The 22,771-nt window shown below is 41.1% G+C and overlaps 1 protein-coding gene across 2 annotated transcripts in view; it reads left to right on the forward strand.

Moving 5' to 3' along the window:
- Positions 1-22,771, forward strand: part of macrod2 (mono-ADP ribosylhydrolase 2) — a 426,308-nt gene that overhangs the window by 395,284 nt on the left and 8,253 nt on the right. The window contains exons 10-15 of one of the 2 annotated variants that reach the window (XM_078272629.1): positions 27-65; positions 1,754-1,804; positions 7,163-7,201; positions 7,603-7,650; positions 8,932-9,084; positions 10,887-10,952. In XM_078272629.1, the coding sequence (XP_078128755.1) occupies positions 27-65; positions 1,754-1,804; positions 7,163-7,201; positions 7,603-7,650; positions 8,932-9,084; positions 10,887-10,952 (396 nt within the window). The remainder of the gene's footprint in view (positions 1-26; positions 66-1,753; positions 1,805-7,162; positions 7,202-7,602; positions 7,651-8,931; positions 9,085-10,886; positions 10,953-22,771) is intronic. The other variant, XM_078272630.1, reaches the window with a different exon arrangement.

The raw sequence follows: 22,771 nt of genomic DNA on the forward strand, positions 1-22,771 counted from the left end.
ACATGCTGTCTTTTCCCCCCTGCCAGACAATGACACCGAGGTTGCAGAGGAGCAGTTGAAGGAAGGTGAGTGACAGAATATTTCATGGTTGCCTTTTTACCTTAACACCTCCATTAAAGCACACAGAGGCTGAGTGAGTGGCGTAGCTTGAACTGGTGACAGTGATTTGCTAGGTTTTATGCAGCACATGAAATTGAATGTTTATTCATTTGGTGACGAGTTGGATCCCAGGCCTGACACATCGCAGTTAAAAATACTTCATGTCAGGTACATTACATTACAAGAGCTTATATCCACAGCTAATTCCCAACACCGTTCTCTTCATCCGGCTTACAGGCACAATGCCTTTAGACCACCAAAAGCGAGTGACAAAAAAACAGAAGAGCAACATCTCTCCACAGAATGCACCAGGCGCTGACACAAACACAACTGTTAGCGCATAATGCTTTTATCACCGAACCATCTTGGCACACGGCCTGAAACTCCCAGATACTGCTTATCGGGATAAACTATTGACATTTGTCTGTGCACCGATGTCCTGAATACGCAATAGCTCAAACAGAAAGCCTCATGGAAGTGTCTATATTGTTCGAATAGCAGGACTAATAGAGGTTAGCAGCAGTTCCTTATTTTTCTCTTTGGTAGACAAAAACATTTAATTTTTATGAAATGTTTTATGAAATGTTCTGCCTCTAGCAATTTTCTCCAAGGTACAGTAGGTCTTAGAAAGCCCCCGTTGGCAAGCTTTCTTTACGAGTATGATGGGGATTCAAAGCATGGGCTTGCCAGATATTACTGCTATGTCCCTCGAAGACGTCATAGTGCACGTGCAACCAACTAAGCAGAGAGCAATGTTAGTTTTCCTGTCTATAGAAGGAAGTCTTCAGGTTACTGTAGATGTAGAACCCAGGGTGCTATCAAAATATTTTTCCTCTAAAAGTAACCCCCATGATTTGCCAATTACACGCATCTGTGTTTTCAATGAGATTCCATTTTGGGTGAAGATAAAAGGGCTGTTTTATAAGTGCACTGTAAAATGTGATATTCCAGAGTGAAACAATGTGCACGTAATGGCCAACTCATAAAGGCTTAGAGGAACTGCATTCGAGAGTTTGTACTATGGGGCCTGAGCGACTAGGTTATTTTCTGTTGCGTTCCTCACCGGCTATTTTACATTGCATACTCTATAATAACATAGCAACAGACCATATCAAGCCAACTGCAATAACCCCTTATAATTCCTAGCTATGTTGTATTATCATGCCAGCCCTGCCCCGGTCCAGTTTGGCCTTGTTTGATAGGCCTCTTCACCAGTGCCACGGACTGGCTTTTTATTCTGCTCCATCAGCCAGAGTTTGAATCAGTGAAGTCTGGAGCTTATTCAAAGGTTCGAATAACTGCCATTCTCCCTTGGAATGGTGCTTTTATCTCAGACTGCGCTCTGGAATTGGTCTCAAAGCCTCACATTCTTTCCTTTCTCTCCCACAGGAGTCATTTTGTTTTTGTCAGGCAGGTTTAAAACAAAACAGTGTAAGAGCTCTTGTAGCGTGGTCAGCCATGGCAGGATGGCCAAGTTAGAATAATCACTGCTACGATGAGTGAGGCTTGCTAAAAGTCTTTTATTTACACCATCCCTTATCTAACAGTTCCAATTGACAAGATGTCACGCCCTTCGCGTCCTGATAGTGTTGGGGGGATAATGACGTGTCACTCCCTCGTCTGTATATCACCATTTATTTCTGTTTATTTATAGATAACACATCCACGAAATCCACAACCAAGGAAGAGAGTGAAGACAGTAGAGGTAAGCCTATTTGTGTGTGTGTGTGTGTGTGTGTGTGTTTGTTTTGTATTCTAATTTTATAAATGATTACTGCATTTTTTGAGTAAGTTTTGAGTTTCAAATAACATGACGGGTAGGGGAAACATTGTACATTGATATGTGTTTACATAATAATTTGTTTGGTGTGTATGAAGTAATGCAGTGTGTTCTTGGTCGGTTACTCGCTCTCTGGTGCCAAGTTCCTCTTTGGGGAAATGAATACAAGATGAAGCTTGGTCTTTTTTAAAAGAATGTTTTCTTAGAGGCAAACTTGTTTAAGAAGCCATTATCTGGCTATTCTGCAGTTTCAGCCCCTTTGGTGTGTAATATTGAAACAGTTATAGGCTTCTCCGATACGATGGACCAAAGATAATTAGATTCCTACACTGGAGGGTGTTAGTAGGCAATTAAAATCGTACACCATCCATTTGTCTTCAAGCCTTAAGGTTGAAGGGAATTTCTGAAGATAGCAGTCATGGTTGTTTTCTTTGGGGAAGCGGGTCCTCAGCTGATCGTGAGAGGCTGGACCGGATAGTGCACACAATTTAAGGGCATCAATACATTCTGTGTTGTGAAACAAAGCACAATAAGTCATTTTTCCCTGCCTATTCAACATACCTTTCCCTAATCCAAAGCAGTAATTCAATATGATTCACAAATTCAATCATCAGCATTAGGAGGGCATAAGTATTTTGTAATAATCTTTATAAATCCTAATTTATCAGGCCCGGCAGCTTAATAGTAACTAATCCATTCACAAAAGGCCTTGGCACAGCTTTCTAGCATGGGAACACTCAGTCCTTGAGACAACCTCTCTCACAGGAAAGGAATGAAATGATTTTGTACTGCCTGCACTGTAAAGGTTAGGTCTGGTTCGATGTAGCACATAGGAAGGATTAATCATAGAAACACTCAGATGTCAAGATAGCACAGAGCAGAGGAAATACAAGCTGCAAAAACCGACTGTCAGCTACTGTATGTGGGACGGACATTATAAGATGCTCGAGTCTCATACACCTACGTACGTTTGAACAAAAACACAATATATTTTACCATCTTGTCTATAGAGCCAGCAAAGCAGGTCACCTATTTGGTGTAGTCAATATGTGGAGCACTTTTTTAGAATAAATTACACAGCAGCACAGTTGGGGGAGTGTATCTGTCAATATGCCTCAGTGTGATCCATCACACCCATCACACTCCTCAGGGGATTCACTCTTCTCAGTCCATGGGTCAGACAGGAGGGTTTTTTAGCCATGGCACTGATGAAGAGAACGCATTAAGGCTTTCTCCACTGTTGTTCAATGATAAATACACTGGTTAGTGGACTGAAGGTAAGTATAGGGCTGCTCTGCCCCACACACAATAACTGCAACTTTGCATAAGTAAAATGCTTCTTCAGCACATAATTGACACAAACACACAGCTTTTATATATATAAAAAACATCAAAACACATCTCACATTATACTTACAATGTATTATGATTTTGGATTTATTTTTATCTTATTCTATTTTCTAAGTGTTGATTTACTCTTTTATTGCTTTTATCGCTTTGTTCCTTGTGATATTTTCTAAGCAACTTATGTCTCAAATCTCTAATGAATTTCCTACTTTCATGAGTCTTCAAATTTAAGTGCTTTATAAATGAAGTTCTAATTATATTTACTTAAAGACCAACACAACGTGGGAGTTGTTCAGATTTGCAAAACAGTATTTCAACTCTTCTTCAAAAGAGGCCAACACGCAATCCCTCGTCAACTACAAATAACCCCCCGAAGTGTATTTGCAAAAAAGGGTCACAGATTAACTGTGTGTGTGTGTGTGTGTGTGTGTGTGTGTGTGTGTGTGTGTGTGTGTGTGTGTGTGTGTGTGTGTGTGTGTGTGTGTGTGTGTGTGATGAGCTGTGTTGTGATGTAATCCACATGAAACATAGGCACACAGCATGCAGATGCTGCGAGCTATAGAAAGAAAAAGAGAGAGAAAGGGTGGGTGAGACACAGAGGCGAATGCTGGCGACAGAGGTCCAGGGCAGAGTATAGCGTCTTTACAGCACACCTGAGTTGGCAAGCAGCCCCACAGTGTCTATTATTTGATATCAGAATAGTATTAGTAAGATTAGTGGATGTCACAGGGCACAGTAAAATGTGAACATTGAGCCAGAAATCAATGCCTGGCTGGGTCTGTTTGCCTGGCATGCTTGAGCTTTCTGGGAACTCACCCGAGGAAAAGAGGGGGAGATAGGGAGAGATGGCACGGAGCGCGGATAGACTTGCAGATTAATAACGCTATGTGTTGACAGACAGTTAGCCTCTCCATGGGATGCCATCTCTTACACCGTGGCACCCCGTTAAGCATAGCTCACAAACACACTTGCACGTTGCCTGCCACACACACACATTTCATGTGCAAAAGGTCTTTGAATGATAGCTGTTGGTCATCTCGCAGCCCTTTTTCCTTTACACGTCTCATGAATTTTGAATGAATGAATCTTTTTTGTCCTTTGCTCCAGTTGGCTTTAATGGAAGCCAGGGCTGGGGGGGAAAGATAGAGCATAGCCAGGGTGTGTGTGTGTGCAAGTTAACTTGTTCACATTTCTATTCATTCCTAAATATATGACATACTGCTTTTACTTCCTTGGAAATATCGTCTGTAGTTGATGTTTACTCACTGGTCATGCAAGTAGGACACAGGGATGGTTGCATATCAGCAACTAAATAAATAGTTTATGTACTTGTGATACTGTACTTCTGAATCTGATGTTGACATAATTAAATCATTCAAGTGTGTGAGACTAACATTTTATCCAAGAAAATACTACAGCGCTGTCGCTCATTCAACACAAGTGCAGGCGACTGCCTAAAATGGCATTTTAGTCACTTTATTTCTGAAAGGGGAATTCATGGGAGTATTGACACTAAAAGTCTTGAGGTGTGGACTGGAGTCTTTCCATGTGAAGTATGTTAGACCCCTGACTCACAGTGAAGACAGTGAGTATTGGGAAGGAAAGCTGTGACAATGCTGCCACCTTCTGTTTGGAGCACATGAGTGAGCGGCCTGGAGCTGGTTGGGTTTTATTCATTGTGAGAGAGTGTTCTAATTGAACTTAACTTGGAGCCATTATAAATCACATCTGCCCTACATATAAACTTTTGTTGTCTTGTTTGTGTCCCTTAGCATCCTTTATCACAAATTGAATACTGTTTCATTTAAAAAGCCCAATACGAATGATCAAATAACAGGGAGGAAATTACATTCAGCCTTTTGTCATATCTGATATATTGTGGTTTGGGATCACTTCAGACGGATACAACAGCCATGCATAAGTTTTAAACGCAAAAGAAAGGTTTTAGGGTGACCTCATGGCCAGCGAGGATTTCGTCCCCCCCCTGTCTGTGGCTCCATCTCAAAATGCCAGTTATGATTAACAGAAAGGATTGCCATCTACTGTGTGTCACCAGCATTCTGCGTGATGGACAGAGGCACTTGAGTAAAACATGCAGCACTGGTAGAACTGGCCTTTTCCCCATTTAATAGAGGCTGGCATTTTTATTGTTCTGAGTGCAGGGCAAAATTGCATAGATATGAAAAAATGGTTTCTCTCTACAGCTTGTTAAAAAAGCAATTATAGAAGCTGCACAATAGCCATTGTAGACCATGTTCCCTTATTGGTGTCATGGCTTTCATTTACTCAATTTGTCCCAAATGTCATTTGTGTGTGTGTGTGTGTGTGTGTGTGTGTGTGTGCGTGCGTGTTTGCGCATGTGCGTGTTTGCGTGTGCGTGCGTGTGTGTGCGTGCGTGCAGGAGAAAAGGGGTGAGCAGGGTGGGGGTAAGAGATATGCAGGGATTAGTTGTTTTATGTCACTACTGAAATCTGCCTTTTGTGTATACATTGGACACATTTTGCCATGGTGTTGGACACTGGGTAGGTAGCTGTAGTTGGGCAGATGCTGTCATTAAAGTTGGAGGTTGATTAGCAAAAATGATGTGTATATGTAAAGTAATATGTGTAGAAAACCTGCCCTCCAATACGTTTTTTTCATGGATCAGATGAAACATGATGACTTTTAAGTATAATATTTTATAGTATTACTATTCACTGTACTACACTATACTATCATAGTGATACTGTTTTTTTAGTCATTATGGCTACAATTCTATTTGGCCAATACCAATTAAATTTGTTCATGACCAAATATCTGCACAACTAGTGACATTCCCATGAGCCTGAGGTGTACTTTGTGTTTGTCAGAACCCGATTTGTACCTAAAACCCGATCAGTGCAGGTCCTATCCCCTGACCAATGGGCTATCCTGACCCTAACTGTCCAACGGCAACGACTAACCTCAACCGTCTACAGTACGAACATACGTAGAACGGATCGGGTTTCTGGTACAGATTGGGCACACACAGTGTTCAATGCAGAGTAGCTAAAGTTAGCATGCTATCACACTAAACTAAGATGGTGAACATGGTAAACATTATAATGTTCTCTATTAACATCAACATGTTAGCATTGTCACTGTATGCATGTTGTATGCTAACATTAGCATTTAACACAAAGCACTGCTGTGCCTTATTACAGCCTGACAGAGCATGGCTGTACTCTTATGGCGTTTTTCCATTACATGGTACCTGCTCGACTCGCCTTGACTCTACTCACCGCACTGTGCGTCCGTTTACTATTGCAGATTTTAGTACCGCCTCAGCGTGGCTGGTCGTCATAGCGGCGCCGCAGTAAACTGCCGTGACCTAACGCGACACACACACAGAACGTCGAAGGTGTGTTGTTGTTGCCACAGCCAGAAGACACATTTTGTTTCAAATGAAGCTGGAGGCAGCAAAAATAAACACAGCTGGCTAAACTATTTAAAAATTGCGGGTTTGTTCAGGACACCCCCCTCTGTCACTTTCACGTCACCTTTTGGTATCGGCTCAGCTCGCTTGGAACCTCGACTGAGATGGTACTAAAAAAAGTACCTGTTAGCAGGAACCAGGGACTTTTTTTCGTAATGGAAAAACCAAAAAAGGCGAGTAGACTCGAGGCGAGTCGACGCCATTAGTCTGGTTTGTACCTGCTGTTACACGTTTATAAGCCTATAACAACTGAATTCCAAAGCCGGCTATTTCAAAGACTAGCAAAGCTAACAAATGACCTATTATATTTCTAACAAAATAAGCAGTTGTTAGCGAGTGCATGTTGATGTATCCTTTGCCTAGAGATGAACAGTTTGTGATCATTAGTATGACTGGTAGCTTTGTTTTTCAAATTTGAATGGCTGGCATTATTCCCATGCATGCTTGTGTTTGGCTGATGATTCCTTTCCCTCCCTTTTCAGGTAAAGAGGAAATAGGTGATGAAGAAGAGGGTGACGATGGTAATGTAGCTCTACGGACCATTAACACATGTTCTGAGCCCCTTGGCTCTACCAGTGCTTCTTGATGTCATTTGTCATCAAAAATTGAATTTTCTATTCGTTCCAATTCAGTCTTTCCATTCTGTGCCACCACTCCAATGCAAAAAAGTCCTATTATCACAGTAGCTTGAAACAAAGAAATCCTTCAATTATGTATGGTTGTAGAAGTGACATTCTTTTCCCTTCTTTTTTGTCACTTAATTTATGCATGTCTTTGTGGTTCCATTGCTCTCATACTGCAGTACAAAGACAATGCTACACAAAGAGATGGAATGAAAAGGCAGTTTGAGGTGATATCCAAAGCCAAGTCAACTCAACTCCAGGCTCTAACACTGAACTCAAATGTTTTCCACTCTTTCTAGATGCTGCTGCGGGAAATACAGATGTGGAGATGGCGAGTCAAAACCTAGGTATAGTACAGTTACATCCAAGGCTCCAGCATGGACAGGGTGTGATTTTGTGTTATTGTCGATTATTGCCACTACTCTACACATCACTCACTGAGTGGGAAGGAGCGCACATTGATCTGACTCTTATGATGGGAATTGTACGAGCTGACCGACGTGCAGCTCATTGCTCTGGTTTTCACTTCAGCTCAAGTTTGATTAAAGCTCTGACCTGATCAGTCTCGTAAGCAACAGAGGAATAACTAGTATACAAAGAACAGACCCTGAGACTCTGATGTGTTTTGTTGTGCTGACAGTAAGAGCCTTACATTTTGTGCGTGTGTGTGTGTGCGCGTGTGTGTGTGTGTGTGTGTGTGTGTGTGTGTGTGTGTGTGTGTGTGTGTGTGTGTTTTACAGAGAGGCAACCATTAACTTAGAGCAAGAACCATGTGTCTTTCTCGAACTCTCCTCTGTGTTGCTGGTATATAATTAAGATTCTGCATTTGCATACTGGCAGTGCGCAGAGCCTTGTCTCTCTTCTGTTTTTGTTTTATTCAAATCCCATCCCATTGACAAAGATTTGACAGATAGAGCCTCTCTGAACATGAATTTTGTAGATATTCTATGAGAGAGTTATACCAAATGCAGCCCTGGGATGCTTTCCATAACCTGAGACATGTAATTACTTTCTCGTGAGACACAAACAGAGAGGTAGGAGCTAGATATACGGTTAAAAACAACACCTGCAGACTAATTCAGCCAAAAATACAGCAGCTGCATCATTCTTGTCTGTGTGTGTGTGCATTGCAGGTGAAAACCAGAGACCACAGATCAATATGTTTTTTAATAATGTGGTCTTGGTTGCTTTATCAAATATAACCTTTGCACACAGACCTTTATTAGCACATTTATTTACCATTAGTACACTGCTCTTTTACATTTTTCTTTGTTTTTGTTTTTACACACAAATGTTGTTCTTTATCTGCTAAGACTATACATCTTTTAGCACAAGGACTAACTAGCTCATACAGCCTAAAACAAGCACTTTTTCTTAAGAAAAGTCTTTTTTGTAGTTTCTGAGTTTTCCTTTCTTTCCGGTCAACCCCCTGTGCCTTTCAAACTGGAAAAGAGCAACCTGTTGGTGTAAAACTGTTTCTGAGAGATTTCTGTCAGCAATCATGACATATGGGCTTGTTTTCTGCCATGTGTTACAGGATTTAATGTGAAAGCTTTGATTCCTTATGCCTTAATAATTAATCCTTTAAAATGTACTTCTTTTTATATTTCAATGTGTGTGCCTCCTAGATGAAAATTCAGGAAACGAGGACCCAAATCAAGAAAAGGATAAAGATGAAAAAGAAAACCAAGACAAAGATGAAGATGTAGGAATTGACGACGACGAAGAGAGCGATAAAGACAAAGGCATTGACAACGAGAAAGATGAAGATAAAGACAAAGGTGTGTTCTTCAGGGTGCATGCATTTGTTTTTATGCTTTTACATAAAAAAATTGACATACACAGGATGTCAGTCACAAATATTCATACCAAATTGAAAAAGGTTCAGGGGATGGTCTGATTTCCAGATAGTAATTGTATTTTATCACTGTATGCAGCAAAATATCCACGGGGCACTGCTGCAGACAGATATGAATAAGTCGGTTGAATGCATGAAACCCCAACGGCTGACAAAATGACAGAATAACAAAATGGAAATATAAATGTTTACATTTTTGGTTTACCAGCAGTCTAAAATTACAAGGTTTGGAGATGGAACGCTACAAAAGCCATTCGGTGGTGGACTTGCTGGTGTGTTTAGGATCATTGTCCTGCTGCAGAACCCAAGTTCGTTTCAGCTTGAGTACACGAACAGATGGTCGGACATTCTCCTTCAGGATCTCTTGGTAGACAGCAGAATTCATAGTTCCTTTTATCACGGCAAGTCTTCCAGGTCCTGAAGCAGCAAAACAGCCCCAGACCATCACACTACCACCACCATATTTTACAGTTGGTATAATGTTCTTTTATGAAATGCAGTGTTCCTTCTACGCCAGATATACTTGGACACACACCTTCCAAAGAGTTCCACTTTTGTCTCATCGGTCCACAGAATGTTGTCCCAAAAGTCTTGGGGATCATCAAGATGTGTTCTGGAGAAATTGAGACAAGCTTTGATGTTCTTTTTGCTCAGCAGTGGTTTTCTCCTTGAACTCTGCCATGCAGGCCATTTTTTGCCCAGTCTTTTCCTGATGGTGGAGGCATGAACGCTGACCTTAACTGAGGCAAGTGAGGCCTGCAGTTCTTGGACGTTGTTGTGGGGTCTTTTGTGACCTCTTGATGAGTCGCCGCTGCGCTCTTGGGGTAATTTTTGGGCGGCCGGCCACTCCTGGGAAGGTTCACCACTGTTCCATGTCTTCGCCATTTGTGGATAATGGCTCTCACTGTGGTTCGCTGGATTCCCAAAGCTTTGGAAATGGCTTTATAACCCTTTCCAGACTGATAGATCTCAATTACTTTCTTTCTCAATTGTTCCTGAATTTCTTTGGGTCTCGGCATGATGTGTAGCTTTTAAGGATCTTCTGGTGGACCTTACTGTGTCAAGCAGCTCCTATTTAAGTGATGCCTTGATTGTGAACAGGTGTGGCAATAATCAGGCCTGGGTGTGGCTAGAGAAATTGAACTCAGGTGTGGACAACCACAGTTATAGTATGTTTTAACAAGGGGGGGGCAATCACTTTTTTCACACAGGGCCATGATGGTTTGGATTTTTTTTCTCCTTTAATAATAAACACCTTCATTTACAAATTGCATTTTGTGTTTACTTGTGTTGTCCTTGACTATTTGTTTAAATTGGTTTGATGTTCAAACACTTAAGTGTGACAAACATGCAAAGGAACAGGAAATGAGGAAGGGGGCAAACACTTTTTCACACCACTGTACACAATACGGGTGTTTTTATTTCTTACAGTCAGTGGTTGAATCTATGCAAATTCATCTCTCAGCACAGAATGAGCAGAACCAAGTCAGGAGGTATTGGCTCAGATTGTGTGCAGTATTACAGATTGGACATACAATATTCTAATAATGGACAGTCATAGTCCACAGCACATACTCACACTAACCATACTTTACATGTACACATATAAACCAAGCTGATTTTATTGAAGACATGGCAGGTCAAGCTTCTTTTTTTGCAAACACGTAGGTATGATCACCTGTCTGCAAAGACAAACATCACAGCTTTGCTTCCTTTTTCCAACAGAGGAAGAGCAGCCTGCTGCAAAGGCAGAAGATGACGGCACAGCAAAGTCCACTGTGGATATGGAAGGTAAGATCTGATTTGCTTGGATTTGATTTGATATGATTTGATTTGACCTGATTGAGAGTCTGACTGACTGACTTTCTATCAATGCGATTTTCTCGTCTAGTCTGGTGTATTTGTATACTTGTGTATTGAATTATTGTGGTCAGCGATGTTTTTGTTGTCTGCTATTCGTCAAACTAGTTTTCCCCTGGAATCAATCTCAGCCTATCTAAGATCTACTTCACTCACGTAAAATCACTTTGTACGTGACGTTTTAGGAATTGCAGGGGGCCTCAGGCGGTATAACACATCTCTGGAAACCATGATGGAGGTGCTGAAGACAGCCAATCACGGCAGATAAAGAAATGAACATCAACTATAATGGCTGTATGAAATAAGCATTGTTCTTTTCTGGGCAGAATAGCTGGCAGTGTTCAATATTTTTTTTATGGTCAACAAATCGCTTTAAAAGTGTTGTGTGTGTGTATCCAAAGCCTAATACAGCTTATTCCTCTGTGCCATACACCATTGTTTACTATTAGTAACGCATCAATGAGTCAAACCATTGCACTGAGTGGCCTGTTCCTTCATGAACATGAGCACTGTAGTTTATTTAGAGTCAATTCCACATACACCAACCAGCTTTTGTAAGATTTGCATCAAATGTGTGTTGATCCACGGCTGAAAATAGTGTCCAACAAATACACTATTTTCTCCTGTTTGAGTAACATTTGTGCCCAGTAACAAGTGCCCAGCTGTTTAAGGAAATTACTTTGCCTAGAAAAAAATTGGTTCGAGGCTCAGTGGCACTGACAGGGCAGAGAAGTCAGAAAGTATTGAGAGACGGACTTACACATTGTTGGTTTTGGTCTTGTTGACAATAAGAAAGATATTGAATAATAGTAGTTAACTTTAAATTGAATTGTACTGCTAATCTCTCTCTGTTTTAGCCAGGTTTGCTATATAATTAGCCTCTTGTTACGCTTCAGCCAGCCATTTTGTTTGGATCAAACTACTCTTTCTGCATTGCTCTCATTTATGTTCGTTCGTCTTTATCCCCATTTTTCTCTGGCTCATATTGTCAATGATTAAGGGTATTCTCTGGAGAAGTAAAGAGTTAGATTTGTGGACTCCAGCCACCCATCTCCCACCACTGCAACTAACACAAAGGTCTGAGTCACTCCCTCACCTCCATTTCACTTTCTCTTTGAATGACATTCAATTAATTTAGGGTGGGAGTGAACATTCCAGATAGATCTATCTGAGATAGCCTTCTCCATCCTCTCTGAAAGCCATTGGAATACGTCCTACAAACACTACAGGCTTTCCATCACTGGAAAGCTTCACTCCAGCCTGTTGATTGTGTCTTGCCTGAGCCAGCCAGTGTCTGTCACTGTCTAGGGTTACCATGGGCCATATACTGTGTGGTGCACTGTCAAGCAGTAAACAGGGGTGTTATTCCTGATTGCAGGCAGATTGCATTTTGTATAGAGGAGCAGGGCTTTGGACCGTGTGCAGACTCTGTCTTGGATATTGAATCTCATGCAGGCCAACACAGCCCAGCTTAGCCACGCGTAACCAGCTATTCACAGGACAAAACCAAATGATTCCCGAGCCAATACCTTTTATTAAAAATAATAACTGTAATCAGGCTGCCTGCTCATGGCCAGAGGTTAGATCTGCTTCATTGAAAGGAGTAATAAAATGCCTCATAATGATATGAGGAATGAAGCAAACAATTTGAGGACAGCTGAATATGAGATTACTACGCACACATATGATACCTTCTAGTCCTTTGACCTGTTTGTTAATCAGTGACGCCTCCTGTATGACTGTTTACACTCTGTAGGATGTGTTATAGTCAGACATGTCATTATACAGCATTCTCAAATACCATCCTTTGCATCTGCACATCTATATACATGTGTATGGAAGCATTTAGCGACTAAATGAAAATGTAATCTCACAATAGCATTTTCATTTCCCACTTACATATACTTTAGGTGGGTCAATCAAAATTCAATAATGCAATTTTCATTAGCATTTTTACCACTAGCATGGGCATTCTCTGGCAATATTAAAATTAAAATGCAAAATCCTTTTGACAATTGATTTTTAAAGACTGCTTTATGGTTGACAATATTTAAATGGGAAAATGGAAAAGCATTGCATCGAATTGCAATTACATTTCAATTAGGGTTGGGCAATATGTTAAAATATTCTGTCAGCCCAACAACCGGTGATTGCAGGTTTATCATATAAATGGTAGAATGATAAGTTGTGATAAATGAATACATTTTAAATTAAATTAAACTATTCAACATTTTGCACATAATATTCCATTTTATCACTATGATAACTGTCATCCATTATTACACTTGAATAAAGTTAGGTCTATGTGTTTTTATTTTTATTTTAGTAACATTAATTAGCTAGCTTGCTTATATCATTAGCAAGAGTTTACCTCAATCAAACAAAATTGCTGCATCCTCCGATGGATTGTTCTCTCACAAGAAGCTCCGCAATATCCTTCACTTTTTAATGCTTTTGCTTTCCATTTTCACATTTGAATTAACATTTAAATATGGTTAACCATAAAGCAGGGTTAGTCTTTGAAAATGAAAATGCAAAAGCCATTTTACATTTCATTTTCAAATTATAATAATATTATTATATAATAATTTGCATAAAGGTAAATGAAAATGCAAACATTATTGAATTTTAATTTTCACCCAATTAATGCCTAAGTGGGAAATGAAAATGCTTTTGTGAGATTGCATTTTTATTCAAATGCTTCCATACACGTGCACCCAGTTGTCTGCAATATCTGTTGACAGCCTGCTCTTCTGATATAGCTCAATATTTCACATATGAAAGTGTTTATCACAGCTTAGCATCTCAATCCCAGCTCAGTCACACAAAATAATACAAAGCCTTGTGTTTTATTCATTTTCACTCTCGTCATCATTATAATGTTATTGTAAGAATCTATTCAGTTTACACACATTCCCTTAGTATTAGATAAAGATGTAGGATACTGCACACAGGTCATTTGCTGATGTCTTAACACTTCATATTACCAAACTATGCCATCTGTTGTTTACATTGCAGGCCTGTTCCTACAAATATGCAGTTTTGTTTAAGCATTTAGTTTAGTTGTTCTTAGCTCTACAAATGACGTAATTTAATGCAATTTGTATAAGCAACCAAGACCCATATGATCAAAACAGTATGTAACAAATATTATATTCTGGGAATTTTTGCTCTCTGGAATATCTGTGTGGAGTAGAGATATGCAAGAGGTAGAGGACAGATTTAGTATTTTAAATCAGGCACCACAAAATGAATCATATGTATTAAATATTTCCCTGCACAGACAATGAGATTCTCAGTCTGATATTTGGGATTTTATAAAGGCTCCTCAAATTGAATCTGAATCCAAGCAGCCTTTATTCATGAATATTCATAACATACTTTGGAAATGGAGACTATATTGTTATTGTGTTTGAAACATCTATCCAGCAAGCCTTGTTCTGGTGACTTGTGAGGGTGGGCACCCACATCAGTAATCTCATGGAACATCCTTATATTAAAATAAGACTGTCTTTGCCTAAAGCTAGGAATAAATACATCTGAGTTGTGAACAGAAATTGTTTTTCCTTCATGCATGTCGGATTCTCCTACAGGAGTCGATAGCTATCGTCTTAGCTCCAAAGGTACGATTTAATGCCTGCACAGATTCAATGCCACCGAGTGAACAGCAACTCATCCTGCTTTCCAATCACACTTTGATCAAGTTTCGCCTGTAAAGCATTTGCATGTCATGCAATGCACCAAAACAAACCTGAATAAGGTGAGCAAGACTGTGTTGTGATAGTACATCCTATTATACTGCCACTCAGTTTAGTATGTGCCTATTATCGAAACAGACTTTTTTAAATGTGCCCAAAAGACTGCACTGTCCCTACAATTCTGCTCGTCATTATATGCCTGAATAGAAGGCACAGAGAACCTTGCAATTGAGGGAGCTTGAATGTTTTATATATTTTTCAGACTTTAACAAAGCTGGCCTCTGGCTGACTGGGATGAAAGCAGCTTCTTGAGTATGAAAGGATGCTACAGAGAGCTCTTTTGGGGGGGTGGCTGGGTGCAGACCAGACCGACTGTAATGGCACACTAAAGCCAGGCAGGAGGGACCCTGCAGGGGAGGAAGAGAGAAAGAGGATGGGGAGACAGACAGACCCAGCAGGCCATCACAACAATCTAAGTCTCAACACAGCAGAGACAAGACACCATTACATCAGCCCACAGGCTGTTGGAGCTGACATTCCCACTGCTCATCTCTCCCTTTGATTTTTCTTTGTTGCCTTTTCTCTCCTTAGACCTGTTGTGTTGTCACAGGAACACTAGTAAACTCTACTTCACACTCATTATCAAAGTTTTGTAACTTGTTTATTGTTACTTTATTATCTAGATTTCATGACTTTCTATCTCCAAATGTTTTTGTCCCATGGTGGCCAGGAAGTTTTAAGTATAGATGGGTGAGTGCTTTATTTAGCGCTGTGACTTTGCCACAACCGCTTCCAGCTCACTGTATGTGAGACTCTGAGTAGTAAGCCAAGCTGCATCTGCAAGTGCCATATGGAGCCCCAAAACCACATGCACCCACCTTTCTCCCTTGTAAGATCCACAAACAATATTAAAAAAATGCATCAAAATGGGGGATGCAACTAATCCCCTTCTAACAACTGTTATAATAATTGGTGTTATTCTCTTGTTTGTGAATGTTATTTAGGGGATGTTATTGATTTCTATGTATTTTACTCCCTCTGTGGTACAGCTTGAGTGTAACAGAACAACAAGCTGACACAAATGGCTCTTCTGAAATCCAGCAGACTTGCCATTTGCAATATCAAGGTCCATACAAAACTATTACAGCACAGTCACCCTGTGTGGTCACTCTTTTGTGTTAAGGCATCAAGTACAAAGAGTGGAATTTCTTAGTAATCCATTGCAAATCAAAAGAGAGCTTTTCCTTCTTTTTAACAGCTTCAATAATTTATTCCAGAATTAATTGGTATATTCCTCTCAGAATTTGTTGTTGCTGAAGTGTGCTTTGCATTATGTTCCTTCATTTTAGGAAAAAAGGATTTGAAGCTTTGTTTAATTGGTTGTTTTGTGACCTTTTGTCTTTGCCTTTTGTGAACAATGGGATCCTGGTGATGTAAATCTAATTCTGGAGAGCAATGCAATCTTTCCTGTGGAAAGAGTTGTCAGCACACAATTAACTTTTGGCATAACATTGTATACTGTAACACTGAGTGGCTCCTCAGGGAGCGAGCTGCCACTGGCTAAAGACATTAGGCTATACTTTTTTATAGCTTCATACACTGACTGTGAAAGTCCAGGAATAGCAGCTACACCAATCACAGCCCTGCTGAGGCATTTTGTGCGAGCACCGTGTAGACCAACCACAGTCTTATCTGTATCCGTATTAGTTATTTATTAGTTTTTATCGTTGAATTCCACTTGGCTCCTTGTTTTGACTTGCTTTATTAATTTTAGGTTACTGGATATCAAATCCTGGTGATTTAAATATGAAAAAGTTTCACTTTTTAAAATCCCTTTGGAGTCTGAGGGCCAGATGTACTAACGCTTTTGCGACCACTTCAGGCATATTTGTTTCGCAACGTGCGCGTAAAAGCATGGCGAGGTATGTACAAACAGGCCACACTGAGGTAAAAGCGCAGACTGCCTGTCGCGGGAACTGAAAATGGCAAATTGCGCTTTTCCGTGTCATGCATATGCATTTACGGGAGGGTCAAGGGGAAAGTAGGAGTTTCCCATAAAGAGATGGGAGGGAAAGCGTAAAGTGCGCCCAATTATGTATTCCGCGGTATGTACAAAAACCGCCAGTGAAAGCGTGCCTCTATTTTGCGGTGAAAATTCTCCGCCTCTTAAAAGCAGGTGTAAACCAGCCGCAAGCAGGTTTCCTCGCATATGCCTCCTGGTGAAATTGCAGCAGTAATCCGAGCAAGACAAAGACATAGGCCAAGGAGACAAGCTAAAAGGATTTTTGCCACAAGGATCACACTTTTTCAGTTGAACACAAAATCATTAAGCGTTACAGATTAAGCAGCCATCCAATATTACAGTTACTGGAAGAAATCAAAGATGACATTGAATCTCCGACTCAGTGTTCACATTCCATTCCAGCAGTTGTTAAACTCCTCGCTACATTACAAATATTGGCATCAGGATCATTTCAAACAGTCATAGCATCAGCAGTGGGAATATCGCAGTCTGCACTCAGCCGTATCATAGCACCAGTACTTAACGCTTTGCTACAGCGCAATTTACGGTATAGTGGGCAGAGAAAGGTGCTGATTACCTGATGAACTGCAGGTTTGGTAAATACGACGTAAGCTGAAGTATCACAGCGTGCGCTTTCTGCGGGTTGGCCATGGCGCTGATAACGCTACATTCACAAATGTATGTACATCTGGCCCTGAGTGTATTTGGCTCTTTGCCATCATTCCACAGCACTCTCTATCAGTTTGTAATTTCTTATTGTCTTATTGATGAGAAATACGGAACTCTGATCATTTAGCTGGACATAGGGAATAGACCAAGAATGTGCACAATGTTTATTATGTTGGTTACCTCTGGCCCAGAGGCCTACCTCAAAGAGAGAGGGCCTCACCTAACAGACTACAAGGGACACACTTTTTCTGTCCTCCTTTCAAGCTCTTTTTTTTGATAAGCTGTCTTATCCAGTCAACTCAAAACAAAAAATGTGTTGAGAAAAACAAGTCTCAAACACATTTAAATCTCCATCACACACACACACACACACACACACACACACACACACAAAGACACTGAGTGATGAGTGATATCTGTATGGGTTGCCTGTCTCCTAGAGGCAGTGAGGGAGATTTAACAGTAGAGCTGCTTGAGTTAGATACAGGAGTAAACCCCCAGTGAGATACTGAATGGTCTTCGAGACTTAGACATGCCACGTGGGATTTTAAGTCTTTTAAAGATTATTTTTAGGCCTTTATTTTCTAGGGACAGATGAAGATATGAAAGGGAGAGAGAGGGGGAATGACATGCAGCAAATGGCCGCAGGTCGGGAGTTGAACCCGCGGCCGCTGCGTCGAGGAGTAAATCTTCATATATGTGTGCTTGCTCTACCAACTGAGCTAACCCGGCCACTTAAGTCTTTAACCCTTTGGAAAAACGCTAGTATTTTTTAGATATTGACCCCTTTCTCACACTTCAAGTTCACTCAGAATGCAGAGAGGGTATGATGCAATAAGATACAATACAACATATTAGAGCTGCAATATTTAGTCAATAATTTTGATTGCAGCCAAATTAATTTGCAACTATTTTGATAAAATACAGTATTAATCGTTAAAGCCTTTTTAAGCGAGAAATGTCAAATATTTGATGGTTCCACCTTCTCAAATGTGAGAATTTGCTCCCTTGACAATATTCCAACAGAATATGTTTGTACTGTTGGTTGGATCGAATAATTGAAACAAATAGTGAGCAAATTCATCAATGATGATATGATACTGTTCAGTATATTACGTCATATGATTAGGAAGTGATACATAAGAATAAGTCATCACAGTAAACAGTTAATTTGACAACATTGGGCAAAGAAACAGCAACCAGCAATAAAGTCAACGTCTTCATTTGCTATAATTACATCTTTATCAGTCCCTTGCTACGCCGCTGACACAATACTTCTGCTGAGGTTTACCAATCAAGCTGCTCTCTTGCTGACCTTTCAGTGATAGACAGCTGCTCTGCCAGGGCTCCTGGTTTTCACTACAGTCTAGACGAGCACTTTGATTATATTGACCAGTCCGATCCATGATCTCCTGCGGAAATCCTTGAGCTGCCCAGAAGAGGCATCACTTCATAACTGCAAATCAGTCAGCTGGGCTGAGCCTTGTCCTCAGGGGCACACAAGCATCCAGCCCGGCTGCTTCTACACCTCCCTCCTACGCTGTTGTGTGTCCCATTTTAATGTTTCGTGGGGGTTAGCCAGATCACCTGTCAGATTTACCAGTCCCATGCAAGACTGTCTGTCTATGCTTTAATATAGTGAACCCCAATAGGTACTGAAGACAGAGGTGGGCAGCTTCCTGCAGCAGGCCCGCTAGCGGTGCAGGGAGAGTCTAAAGATTATGTAAAGTAATTCAGCGAGTGATGAGAGAGGAGCAGGCCACCACTGACAGCAGGTTTAGCAGGTATGTAGGTCACACAGAGGGAGGCCTCTTTTGCATTTTTTCCCTTCCATGTCTATTTTTGTTTTGTCTCACTCTCTTACTTCTTCACCTAGTCAGTTAATCACTTATTCCTTTCATCTCAGTGTTCTTGCTCTTTTTTTATCTCCTTTCTTGTCTTCTGACTATGGCTGTCAAACGATTAATTTTTTTTAATTGCGATTAATCGCTGAATTTCTATAGTTAATCGCGATATTAATTTGCATTTCAGAACAGTTTTTAAGTACATATTAACAATGGAAAGCAATTCTTACCAGTGTATCTTGATTGGGAATCAAATGAATGCAAGGAAAGTTACTTTATGAACTTGACTTTAAGATTTGTATTTGTTTATTATTTATTTACTGTAAACAAAAGGAAAATGTGTGAATCTGTCATTATTGCGCAGTTCCTCCAAGTACCTAACTAAAAAACTAAAAAAATCCCTATCCTTACCAGAGTCAATATAGTGTGCAGTAACTTCTAAATAATTTTGATTACTCACTGGATCACCGGTTAATGAGACAGCGTTTGCACTTTGCAGCAGTTCCAGTTGGGCTGCTTTCTCCGTGTCGTACAGGCTGTGTATGCGTGAAACTACTGTCTCCCTCGACGGCAATGTATAAAGGCTCTTATATACTAGACGCAGCCCAGCTGGCGCGTGCAAATGTGATGTCATGGGATCGCCGTGACTATTTATACCCGCGCTGGTGCTCGCGACACTAGTTGCAGTCTTCTCCTGAACAGAGGTGGCGCTAATGAGCAAAGGCTACCGACGTTGCTCTTTCTACGGACTAGAAGAAGAAGAAAAAAGTAAACACTGGCAGAACTGGCAGCAGCATTGCCGCCAATGCTTCGATTTGATTCGATGATCTACTTCGTCGGATCAAGCCTTTCGTTCACCATAAAAGAACTCCTCTTAACCCAGTAAGTTTACAAGAGAGACTTGCAGTCACTCTGAGAGTCCTGGCATCCGGTTGTCGGCGAAGTCGTTCAGGTCTCCTGTTTCCGCCTTGTCGTGCGCCGCTGAAAAAAAATGAGCTGTGCGCGACCTCTGCTCGCGCGCCATAAATCGGGCGCGCCGGCAGGATATTACGCGCCAACTTGGATGCGGCTAGTATAATTCACGTTTAAGACGGGTCAGAACATGCCAACCGTAGTAGGTCTTTAAGACCCGAGTCTTCTACGATGCTGACAGGTCTGCAGTTAGTTGCCACCCATTTCGCAAGAGCTGTAGTCATTTGTTTGGATTTGGTTTCATCAACAGGTCGGCGACTAGCAGCACTCTCCAGTCACGTTAACTGTACTACTATGCTTAGCTCGTAGGTGGTAGCTCAAGCTTGACGTGCTTTGGTGATATTTTAATTTGGCTTTACACAATGTGCATGTGGCTTTTGACTTGTCTAATGAGCTGTCCAGGAGTTTTGGAAAATAAAAAGCGCCATTCAGAATTGTGTTTTCTGCTGTCTTTCTCCATCATGTCTGCAGCCTGCAGCAGCAGGATGTGTTACGAGGAAGTATGGCAGCTTGATGATAAGTAAAGGTGTGGCAAAGGGTCAAAGTAGTAGCCTGTTAGGCACGACGTGAAGCTGAGTGAAATGTAAAATAAGTTAATAAATGGCGGCATGCGATTAAAAAAAATTAACACGTTATGCTCAGCCCTTAATCGCATCGCGATTAACGTGTTAATGCTGACAGCCCTACTTCTGACTACTTCTGACGCCTTACTTCATTGTGACTGTTTCACACTGACTTGGACAAAGTGGGGAATACAAAAAGACTAAAAAGAGAGATCAAGAGTGAGAGACATTGCCAGGGGAGATTTTTACTGGCTTTTCTGTTTCTTTCAACCCTTGTTGTGTCTTATCAACGGGTTGCCAGTGGTCATTTTCCAATCCTTTTTTGCAACATTTGTTGTCATCTGTGCCCCCTTTTTTCTTTTGCCATCTCTCTCTGCCCTCTAATCATCTTCACTTTCTCTGAGTTGTATCTTAACCCCAAAGCAGATGGTGTCCTATTCTCCTTTCACTCATTTGGAGTACTCTGTGATTTCTCATCTTGTCAAGCATGGCCCAGGCCTGTGTAATGAGCTTGGGCCTTTTCAGCCTGTTTAGGGGACCCTGACCCAACTTGGAGCCGCCCCACCACAGACACGACTGCAAGGTTACCCAAACCCGCAGGGGAGCACAATGCTACTTAGTGTCCACAACCCCTCGGCCTTTTCTTAGGGAGAAGAAAGGCGGAATATTAATGAAGACTCTTGGCTTTTCAGGAGGATAGCAGTATAGAGGGGCAGTCACAGTGTTTATTGAGCATGCTTGTTTTCATCTCCCTAGCCTGCAGGTCACAGCTCAGTGCTCTTTAATTGGCTTGGATTGTCAGACAGCGTTCCATCTCATGGCAAAGAAAACTCCAGCTATCAAACGCTGACCCCCCTCCCCTTCCTCACAAAATCCCTTTTTCCTGTTTTGAGAATGGCAGCTCATGCAGCTAAGCTATTTTCACAAGCCTGCACTACAAACTTAAACATTAACATATGAAAATGGGATGCTTTCCACATTTACCAGCTCATTAGTTCTTTTGGTTGGGCACTTGTTGAGTTCCACCTGCTCTTGTTTTGCTTGAGCAGGGAGATGTCTTTAATTATCTTTGCAGTAGGAACATCAGCCCCAAAGCTATTAGTCCATGCAAAGTTCAATGAGGGGCTCTTTGATACTTGTTTAATATACATGGTCCAATGCAGATCAGGCCCAAGTCTCTCATAGACCACCCAGTTTACATGCTGAAATGAATTCTCTCATTTCCTGAAAGGAATAGAGCTTCTCAATAGATACTGTTGTTGATCTTGGTATTTTCCTATCTTATTCTCTCAAGATGAAATACTATTCAACAAGCAGCAACACTCCACCTGCTTCTTAAAATCCACAGAAATAAAAGACTTGTACCAGATCAACGCAAGCAAAGTATAAATACTTAATGCAATCAGTGAAAGAGATTCAGTCTGTAAATGTTTTCAGCTGTGGTGCGTTTGATTTTGGCATACTTTAGTGGTCGTTTAGCAAAAGATACTGAGCACCTATTGGGAAGTGAAAGAACGGTTTTAATGGTTTTCAGTAGCTCCCATGAGTCGTGTCCATTGTTTGAGTGGGAGCGGCTGGACACCTGTGTGAGCTGGCTGGGATCAAAGCTCCTGGACCTGTTCAGACACAGCAGACCAGCCCACCATGCCACGGTTTGATGATCAAATGAACTGAAGAAAATCTCCTGGGGAACTGACACTGTAGGGCAAAGACACTTCTACACCTCCATTGATTTTTAGTCTTTCACTGCTCAAGAAAAGTGGATTTGAATTAAAGACAGGGAGATGTGTCCTGTGGCTGAGGGACAAAAGGAACCTCCTGTTCTGCCCAAGGCTCCTGTCTGGAACATTAAGCAGAGGCGGTTTCCCATGCTGCCATGTGGGTGACCCTCGGAGACTGCCTCCCCTGTGGGCTGACTGAGCTACAATGACAAGCACATTAAAATTGGTGTGGAGGCAGTGCTACTGCTGATCGTGACAAA

The sequence above is a fragment of the Sander vitreus genome, chromosome 17 (assembly GCF_031162955.1).
Source record: "Sander vitreus isolate 19-12246 chromosome 17, sanVit1, whole genome shotgun sequence".
NCBI lineage: Eukaryota > Metazoa > Chordata > Actinopteri > Perciformes > Percidae > Sander > Sander vitreus.